Source organism: Papilio polytes, unplaced genomic scaffold (assembly GCF_000836215.1).
Source record: "Papilio polytes unplaced genomic scaffold, Ppol_1.0 DF821511.1, whole genome shotgun sequence".
NCBI classification, from domain to species: Eukaryota; Metazoa; Arthropoda; class Insecta; order Lepidoptera; family Papilionidae; genus Papilio; species Papilio polytes.
In genome coordinates, this window is record NW_013527693.1 from 2,141,200 (window position 1) to 2,150,468 (window position 9,269).

Below are 9,269 nucleotides of genomic sequence, written 5' to 3' on the forward strand. Positions count from 1 at the left end.
TTATGATCTTGTCATTGTTCGTGTAATATAAGCGAAAGGTTAAAATAAAACGAAACGTTACATTAGATAAAATGCTGTTTATTCGAAATTTCAAGCAAATCATTTATTTAATGGTAACCTTTCATATCACAAAAAAAATATTATAAAGAAGGGAGAACAAAATAAACTTAAAATAATTTAAACGAGGTACAACACATTTTTCAATAGAAAAAAAAAAACAAATAAATAAATTTAACTAGACACATCTTATTCCATTAAGCTCGATTTATATAGTTCTAAAGTGTTTTTTTCTAGTTTGCGCCGAAACAAAAGAAAATTCCATAGGTGTAACTAATCAATTATATCACAGTGTTAGACAATAAAATACAGCGTAATATTGTAAAGTAATATAGTAAAATAGGTACATAAATTTTACTTCATTATTTAAGTGAGCTTGAAAATAAATTACAAATATAAGTTAGATCGGAATATAACAAACCCATTTTGATAACTACAAACAAAGAATACTTTCCAGTTAATATTAATGATAGACATCGCGTTTGAATGTTGCTGTTTGGATCCTCTTTGTGTTTAAAATATAGAATTAAATCACATTACTAACGTCAATACATAACCTAGGCTATCTTTGAAATACATGTTTCAAATTTTCAACTGAGAGAGTTCGAATTGAACGTTTTGTCTGGTATCTTCGTAATACGTACGGACGACGAGAATGTTCGCCGTTTATGTTTTTACTTTGTTAACAGTATGCTTTCAAAACGTGTTTGTTATATTATGATAGTTATATTAAAATGAGTATCATAATTCGAGTAAAACCTGGTTACATAAATATGTTCAACTCAGTCTATCTGTTTACGAAGATGCGCTCCGTAATATGTGATATGCAAGTTGTGAATAAGAATAATATTATAAATATGAGGCTTAAGGTAAATTAAATATTCTTGATTATGTAGTGTGTTAATTGACAGGAATTATCTAAACCGATGATTTGCTACTCGCATTTATATCTCCGATGCTCTTTACACGCCGATGTCTTTTCTGCTTGATTACCGTGTCGTCCATTGACTTCGCTGGCAGGGGAGAGCTTACTCTATGAGAGTGGTCTGCTCTTTGTCCGTATCTAAATCAACCAAAAAGAGATATTAAACTATTTTGAATAAGTGTGTAATAGGAAAAAAATACATCTTTTCAAAAAGTCCGCATAAGAATACGTTGTCGGAGTAAAAAATTGCTTAAACCTGATACTTTACTTTGTTGTTATTAAAAAATAATCGTACCTGTGTGTGATACCAACGCCTTCTTTGATGTCGTTCAATCTCTGTGTACTATCCCTAGTAGACACGCTGGACTGGGAATACAAACTGAGCGGAGTGTAAATCGGCTCATATTCCTGCAGCGTCGGCGGTGGGGCGTAAGTCATACTTAGTTGCGACAAAGTCCTTACGCCTATTGGCGGTGAATATGACATCTGATAGGATTGTCCACTCAGGCTTAGAACGCTTGAGCTTTCGCTAGAACTCGACGGCGAGGTGCGATCCAATTTCGGCTTCAACACTCCCAATGCTCGTGATATTGATCCCTGAAGATAAAATTTTAATCAGTTACGTGAATTTTGCTTCTATACTAAAATAACAAGCAGTACGTACTCTTAAACTATGCCTCCTTGAGTCTGCTGTGAAATCAATACCCGGTAATCCTGTTGCCACAGACCTAGAAAACGGTCTTCCTAACATTCTTATCTGATGTCCGAACATGTTCCTGTGAATAACATTTTGTTTGGATTATACGAATTTTAAAAACAAATTCACATCGATATTCAACGAAAGCCAGGCAGAGACACGTTTTATAATTATGTCTTCATATGGCTCTAGTTAGGAATCTGCTAACACAGAAAGCATTACATGCAGTATTTCATTTATTATTTTAAACATTTAGATATCTTTCTATCGTTGCAAAGAGAGGTTTCTTAAACACCATCTATTTAGTAAATGATTTCATTAGATAATATACAGTGGCATTTAATCTGGCAAAGACACCAAAAGCATGATGCACGTCAACATAATACCAGTCATGCTATTTGTGATCGAATACGATGATAAAAAAATCAATCTAAGAGAAACGAGAACACTTAAAAATCCTAGAAAAGGACAAAGAAAAGTACTGATTCCATTGAATACCAAAAGCGATATACTATGCAGTACAATTCTCTGTGATTACGAACGAAAAAAGGACAAGTATAATGTATAAATCAAGTAGACAAGCATGTCAGTGTATTCGAAAACAAGAAATAAATAGAAACATAAAATGCTCGATGTTTACAAGAAAGAAAGTCTGTTTCATGGAGATAAAGTGGAGAAAGCCCGAAAAAGTGCGATCTAATGATGATGACAGAGGCATTCATGACGTATCGATAAAATGATCGTTACCGTTCTGTCTCGATGCAAGCACCGCCAAGTAACAAGGTGATGATTTACAAAATAAACTGGCTCGATATCCGTTATATTTATCTTTTATGAAGGTTTATTCACATTTAAATGTCAATGCATAGAGTTACAAGTGATCCTAATTTACTTCGTTTTTTTTACATACTAATGTATACAAGTCAAAACACAGTTATGTTACATTGTTTAGAACTAAGTTTAAAATGTAACTACAATGAATGGTTCCGATTTAATCTATTGGAATATACAAAGGAAAGACGTTTAAGTTGATAATAATAAATATCAATGAAATTTCAATTGTTTATAAAATTAAACTGTTCCGATTTATTTTTTGTCTTTTATGGGATATAAAGTACCCCTACAACAATTACACGAAGCATTCAATGCTTTTTTTGTCAATATCAACTAAGTTGTATGTTAAATATTTTCTAAATATACGAAATTCCGAATAACATCAATTCTGACAACTATATTTACTACGCCAAGAGACTAGGGGGTTACAAAGAAGATAGCGATGTCTTAGATAATTAAATGCAGAAGAAACAAATGAACTGTGTCTTTCTGATGATCGCTTAAATTTCCGCGGCTTTTTTCTTACAAATCACAATTCCTAGGTTTTATCAGTCTTCATCGCTCGTATAGAATTCGATCAAAGTTTTGGACTTTCGAAATATTTTATGGAAGGTTCCTACAAAATATTGGCAAAAAAATTATTATCTTGTGGAAAAATAGCATTTTTACAAAAGTTTGTTACAGAGGAATTTTACATATAGGTACAAATTTTCGAAATTGGACATCGAAGCGAAATTTATTTTCTGAAGGAAAGCTTTTTGATTTTCGTAGATTTATCTTTGTTTTGTGGACAACATGGATGCTCGGGCAGCCTCCACTTGCAGTTCTTCCACCTGGCAAAATATCGTATACCTGCAGGATTGCACCTTACATTATAATCAACTACAGGTTGCTCACCTACTGGACTGTGACTTGGTGACAACTACATCTTATCATGCAATGCACATCTTTCCTTTTCAATTGAACGATTAGAAGACAAGTACTTCAATTCATTAAATTGTTGGAATACAACGATCACGCAACAAATACTTAATATCATATTTTGTATATATTCTGGTTTATGTTAAAAAAATATAGTTTTTCGGGATTGGCAACAAGTTTTATTTCTAGGAAAATATAGCATTGCTGTGATTTCTGTTTAGGAAATAATTGAATAGCAGTGCTTTATTTTCAAAAATATGTAATTCATTGGCGTACTTAGAAAAGAAAAATAATTACCTTGCAGGGATGATCAAAGCGTCGAACTCCGCCACCAAGTGTCTTCTTATAATGCTCTTCGACGGTGGAATACCCAATGCAGTAGCCATCGTTTCTCCAGTAAACGATGGCTCTAATACCACTAAGCCGCCATGCACACCGCTGTCTACATGTTTATTAGAATTCATATCAGCATCGGTTTTTATATTTACTAAATCTATTTATCAATTGTGTTATTGAAAGTTTACCTTTTAGATTATCAGCGAACTCTCCTAAATCAATATTGTGAGCCCAGCGTATAAATCTTTGGTTTGTCCAAACTAAAGGATCGGCATCAACATTCTCACATTGATGCCGTCTCACAATCAATGCCTAAAATTAAAATAATTTGTCTAAATTGGTAAAACGATGCATTAGGAAATGTAAAAGTAGTGAAATATTATCATTTAATGAAGTAGTTTACATTTAATTGAATACAAAATAAATTTTGCTTACTTGTCGATCATATTTCATTATTCGTAAAAGATGTATGCCGTGAACGATAGATGCTTGATGGAACTTTCTAGTCACCCCCAAATATTTTTCCAGCTCTTTTTTGCTGATCGTATCCAACATCCTGGCATCGACTAGATTTGCCAAGAAAGATTCTGCATACTGTCAATAGAATTTGTTGTATTATTTATCTTTTTCAAATAAATTATGAATGACGTATCTTAACAAGCAAAAATTTAGAGAAAATATGTTTTGGAGGGCATCTTAAAATAGTTTGGCTAACCTGTGATAGACCCAAGTCCGGCAACCATTCCGCGGCAACCCAAGCGTGAGTAAGATGGCCAATGGTAGGGTTTCTGACGAGGTCTGGCCGACGGCGTTCTTCGATGGCCAGGCGCAGCTTCTTGCGGTGCATCGGCTGCGTGATTCCCAGCCCGACTTCCAAGTCCGTGTCTGTCAGCTCAAGCAAAACCTGCCCATTCAAAGCACGAATCTAGAAACAACCAGAACACAATATTTGACGCTTTATTGCGTCAATTTTTCCGATAGCAGGATTTTTTTTGTGTACCTGGAATGTTTTCTCCTTATTTAAAAGCAGTACAATTTCATTACAGACAATTCCTTGTTAATACTAACCTTGCCACTCTTGACGTTATCAGCTATGGTCGCAGCGTACTGCGGCATACCAAGCGCGAGCTCCAACCAGGCGATGATGGCAGGGGCTCGCCAACGCGCCAGCGGTAGCGAAGCCGCCTCGCGCAGCGCCGCCTCGCTTCCCAACGGTGACCACGCACGATTACCGCCCGTGCCGGCATACACCGGTTCTTTACATTCAATACAAACTCAAATGAGCACACTCATTCGTTTCTACCGCCAAAATCAGAGATTACGGATTTCTTTAGGGCACATTCATTATTGTTATACATTAAACAGCGATTCCCTAAAGACTGCAAAATAGTTTTCTCTGTTTTATTTGCCTATAAATAACAAATGCTACTGGATATAAAGTGACCCTCACCGCTTTCGTGTCCACTGACAGCAGCGCTGCCTGATTTAGTGCGGTGTCTGCTTCGTGCGAACACACGCGATATGGACCCCCAAGCAGAGCCTCGGCCGCGGCTTGTCTTGCCTGCGCGGGGCCGCATGCCTACTAGAGCTGACTCACTATCCCCTGGACTGGATAACTGCTCTACTGACCTAATTACATCAATAACGCTGAATTAGTTGCAATAAACGCGTTTTAATGGCTTTTAGTAGAAGATTGGTTATTATGTTTTTTTTTAATTAACGAAATACAAAAACATTATATTTCTAACCTGGAAAGCGAACCGGCGTCAATGGAGCGAGTGAAAGGTGAGGCGCTATTGTGCGGAGACAGAGTTGGGCTGCAGTCTCGGGGCGTGCTCACTATGGAAGGAACATTCTTAATTGCAGTTGTTACACTTTATGTAATTATCTAGATGGTGGATAATGGAGTACATTTACGTTGATAATAATGTGCAGATGACACGAGTGATGTTGCATCTGTGTCATACGGGTCTATAGAAGGCGGGACGCCTTCCGCAGTCGAGTCTGATAAGTTGCCACCACAGACTGACGTCGCGCCGCCATCGCTGCTTCCTGTCACTAACAGAAGCTCTATTAATGTCATTTACATATGTAAGCTGTTCTTTTAAACTTGATATCTCCTCATTTGATATACAGTAGGCAGACCGACCATTTGACTGTTCGATCTGAAACTTATATCTTTAGATCAACAAAACACACAAACAAAGTTAGCTATTTAAAGTCTACTTAAGATTATGGCAAACACTATATCATGGAAAAAACTAAGAACAATGTATGTATATTACGTGATGCATCAAAAATGTTGTACTCGTTTCTCAAAGATACCAAAATGTACCTCTAACGCCAGAGTCGGCGCTGCAGCTACCTCTATCTCCCAAGAGTCCCGAGGGTCCACCGAGCATCATCGGCGGCCCAAGCCCGAGCGAAGCCACGCTCTCCCCCTCAGACAAGCAGCCAGCAGCTTGTAATTGTCTACGAGCCTAGAGTAAAAAAAAACTATTACTTTATTTTATTTTTATTTATTGGTGATAACCACTCAGCATATGTGCTGATCTTCCGTCTTTATCTTGTTTATTATACGAGTATGTGTCAATCAGCTTAGTTCAAACACATTAGTTTTTTTGTATCGTGTATTATACCTCAAATAGTTGTTCTCTAGCGTGACGCAGTTGCGTATCCCTGGCATTGAGAGCTGCCGCAAGTTGTAGTGATCTCTCTGCCTCGTCCCGAGCATGTCGTAGCAGGGCCGCGCGCTCCCTTTCCCGCTCTGCACGTTCTGCACCTAACGCAGATGATGCTCCTCCACGTGATCGCATCTAAGAATAAAAATGTGTATATTATTTCTTCATATTCCCATAGTGCATGGTGTTTATAAGTTTTATTTAAGAATAATCAAATAAAGACTAGCAAGGCCAAATTCTAGAATATCAAATAATTTCTCAAAAAATTATAAAATATTCTTTCTTCGAATTAATGCATAAACTAAATAACTCACCTGTTCATAATTCCTGATAAAGTCCCGTAACTCCTTTTCCTTATCTTCGAGCGTAGCGTAAAGCTGTTTCATCTGGTTTAGTAAATCAAATTTCTCGGCTTTCAACCTCTTCTTATCCGCTTTCAAGGCTTAAATTGAAAAGTTATAATTTTTCGTTTAGGAAATGTGCGGCACGTCATTTAAATTTAGCGCTACGCAGAATTGATTATCCTCCGTTCAGTTCATTGAAGCATTCTTTTTAATTTGCTCACTTTTGATTATTCTGATCTTAACTATATCTTAAAAAAATAAAAATACTCGTCGATCCAACAAATTTGAATGTAAATACCGAGCAGTAACGAAATAATTTTTTAATACTCTCATTAATGATTGTTTCGGGAAATAATTTGTATGTTGATCGACGGCAAATATCTGATGTACATAGATACACTGCTTAGTAAAAATGGAAAATACAAGTCTCACAGTTAACAGCTTCCCTGGCAAGAAGCAGCTCCTTCTCCAGTTGTTGTGGGTCGAAAGTCGGTGCATCATCTGTACCCTCGCCCTTACTTCTCTCCATCAGGGAGTTGCCAGCCTCACCACGCTCCGCCGCTGCTACTAACAACCTTCGCATGCGAGTAAGCTCCGCCTATCGCCAATGACAAACAAAATTAAATCATTGAATAGTGAAGTTTAAAAAATCAGTACCTTTTTTAGAACAAGATGGTGATGATGTATCTCTTTGTTTAAATCCTCAAATAACATTTGAACAAAAACATTTTTTTTGCTTCTTTTTTGGTAATGTTTGTTTACCTGTAAGCGCTCATTTTCCTGTCTTAATCTACGAGTGATTTGTGTGGCTGATAACATCCCAGGAGAGGCGGGGACCTCTTCTTGTCGAGATCGATCGGACCGGCCTCCGGGCGATGCTGATCCTGATAATACATTTTCATGTCAAAGTCTATACCGATAATAATAACTCTTAGACCAAGTAAAAAAAATGTAGTCGGTTATTGGAAACGAAGTAAGAGATCTACAGGGTTTTATTATTTGGGAACCAGAAAAATTCTTAGTAATGAATACGAGTAGTAGATAGATTTATTAATTATGATGTTGAGTTTTATTATTTTAAAATATCAAACCTCCATCAAGACTTGCAGTGATATCAGCCCTCGGTTCAGGGCCATCACTACTTCTTCCCGGGGATGTAGCTTCAGGCAAGGGTACCTCTTCTTCTGAACTATCAGCTGGATCAAGGATATTTCTCTCGCTGGTATTACTGGTACCTCCATTCCCTATTTCAGCGTAAGTTCCGCTGTCGCTACCATTTTGAGTCGGCCATTTAACTGGTGATTCCAGTTTACCGTTTGCTTGATTTTCTTTATTGTCATCGTCTAAAAAATGTCACAAAGAAAATTTATTTTGTTAATAATTATAATTTTAAAATAGTACTGATGAACACTAACCAATAAACGGATTATCTCGTCCATTTCTAACGGCGATTCTCGATGTTCTGTTGATTGTACCCTGTTTATCTCCATTCAAGGAGCCATTTCTTGGTTTATCTAATGTGCCGATAAGGAGACGTCGCTCTGGCGGTATAGGTCTAGGATCTAAGTCAGATCTTTCCAGGGCGGAGCTTGCCGGCGTAATGAGAGGGTCAGCGGGCTCTGGTTCTGCATCTGCTTCCACTCTTGTGCCCACTGATACTTGTTCGTCAACCATTTTGCGAAGTTTCGCCTAAAATGTTTGTACTTTTATGAACAGGTACAGAAATGTGAACTTTACATTTTGAATACCGCGTTTATTTAATTTGTTTTGATACTATTAACAGTGAAACACAATAGAGTACAGTTTATTTGGGTAATAGACTATTATCCGGTGCTAACATAAGATTTTACGTTCAGGATTATTATTTTCATATTGTATGAATAAACTTCCGTAAACTGTAAACTTCAGTTTTTTACAAATCTGTTTTTCTTTACAAAGACGTGAGTGTCGTTGAAGATAAGTTTAATATTTTGTATCGTAACTTAACTTAATATTACCTGAGCGTCACCTAGAATGCGGCGAACTAGTGCCATCAGGCCGTTGTAGGGGACGTTGTCATGCTATCCACCGTCGGTTCTTAGCCTCATGTTCGGTTTTTATTATGACCTGTGCTATAAAACGTAAAATAATCTATAAAAAATAAATGTTTCTTTATTTCCTTATTTTATTTTATCTTATTTATCGTCTTCGTTTCGTTATAGACGCCAGTTATTTTTATTATCTGTAACAAACAGAAAAACGTTTAAGTATTGAAATGAACATCTTTCAGTTCTAGTTATTTAAATAATCTTATTTGTTTTTTTTTCTATTTTTATATCTTACTTTAAATTATTCGTTTTTCCATTTAGTCAAAGGGTTCATGCATTATTCGTATAAATAATTGGGCAGTTTCATTAAAAGTCAGAGCACATACCCTAAGATTAACATAATGATGCTGCTGGGTTTTCAAAGCAAGGGACCGTTTGCACATTAGT

At 36.5% G+C, this 9,269-nt stretch overlaps 1 protein-coding gene across 5 annotated transcripts; it reads right to left on the minus strand.

Annotated features, from left to right (window-relative positions):
• Positions 1–244: 244 nt before the first annotated feature.
• Positions 245–8,984, minus strand: LOC106108481 (kazrin). Of its 5 annotated transcripts, none has more exons than XM_013289651.1 (19): positions 8,793–8,984; positions 8,211–8,484; positions 7,887–8,138; positions 7,558–7,679; positions 7,228–7,393; positions 6,766–6,893; positions 6,410–6,586; positions 6,106–6,250; positions 5,688–5,822; positions 5,519–5,609; positions 5,221–5,399; positions 4,839–5,026; positions 4,486–4,695; positions 4,206–4,364; positions 3,959–4,082; positions 3,732–3,876; positions 1,647–1,758; positions 1,278–1,579; positions 245–1,120 (listed from the first exon to the last, which is right to left on the minus strand). In XM_013289651.1, the coding sequence occupies exons 1-19, from the start codon at positions 8,826–8,828 to the stop codon at positions 976–978; spliced, it is 3,090 nt and encodes a 1,029-aa protein (XP_013145105.1). In that variant the 5' UTR covers positions 8,829–8,984; the 3' UTR covers positions 245–975. The 5 variants fall into 5 exon arrangements, with proteins under 5 accessions (XP_013145105.1, XP_013145106.1, XP_013145104.1 ...); XM_013289652.1 differs by having other exon boundaries at positions 4,486–4,674; positions 5,688–5,828; XM_013289650.1 differs by having other exon boundaries at positions 5,688–5,828.
• Between the last annotated feature and the right edge of the window lie 285 nt (positions 8,985–9,269).

Excerpts from the sequence above, each read along its gene's own strand:
- LOC106108481 (XM_013289650.1), bottom strand. The coding sequence starts at position 8,828 with ATGGCACTAGTTCGCCGCATTCTAGGTGACGCTCAG. Across the intron at positions 6,251-6,409 it reads CTAGAGAACAACTATTTGAG|GCTCGTAGACAATTACAAGC; the intron begins GTATAATACACG and ends TTTTTACTCTAG. Across the intron at positions 1,759-3,731 it reads GCTTTGATCATCCCTGCAAG|GAACATGTTCGGACATCAGA; the intron begins GTAATTATTTTT and ends TGTTATTCACAG.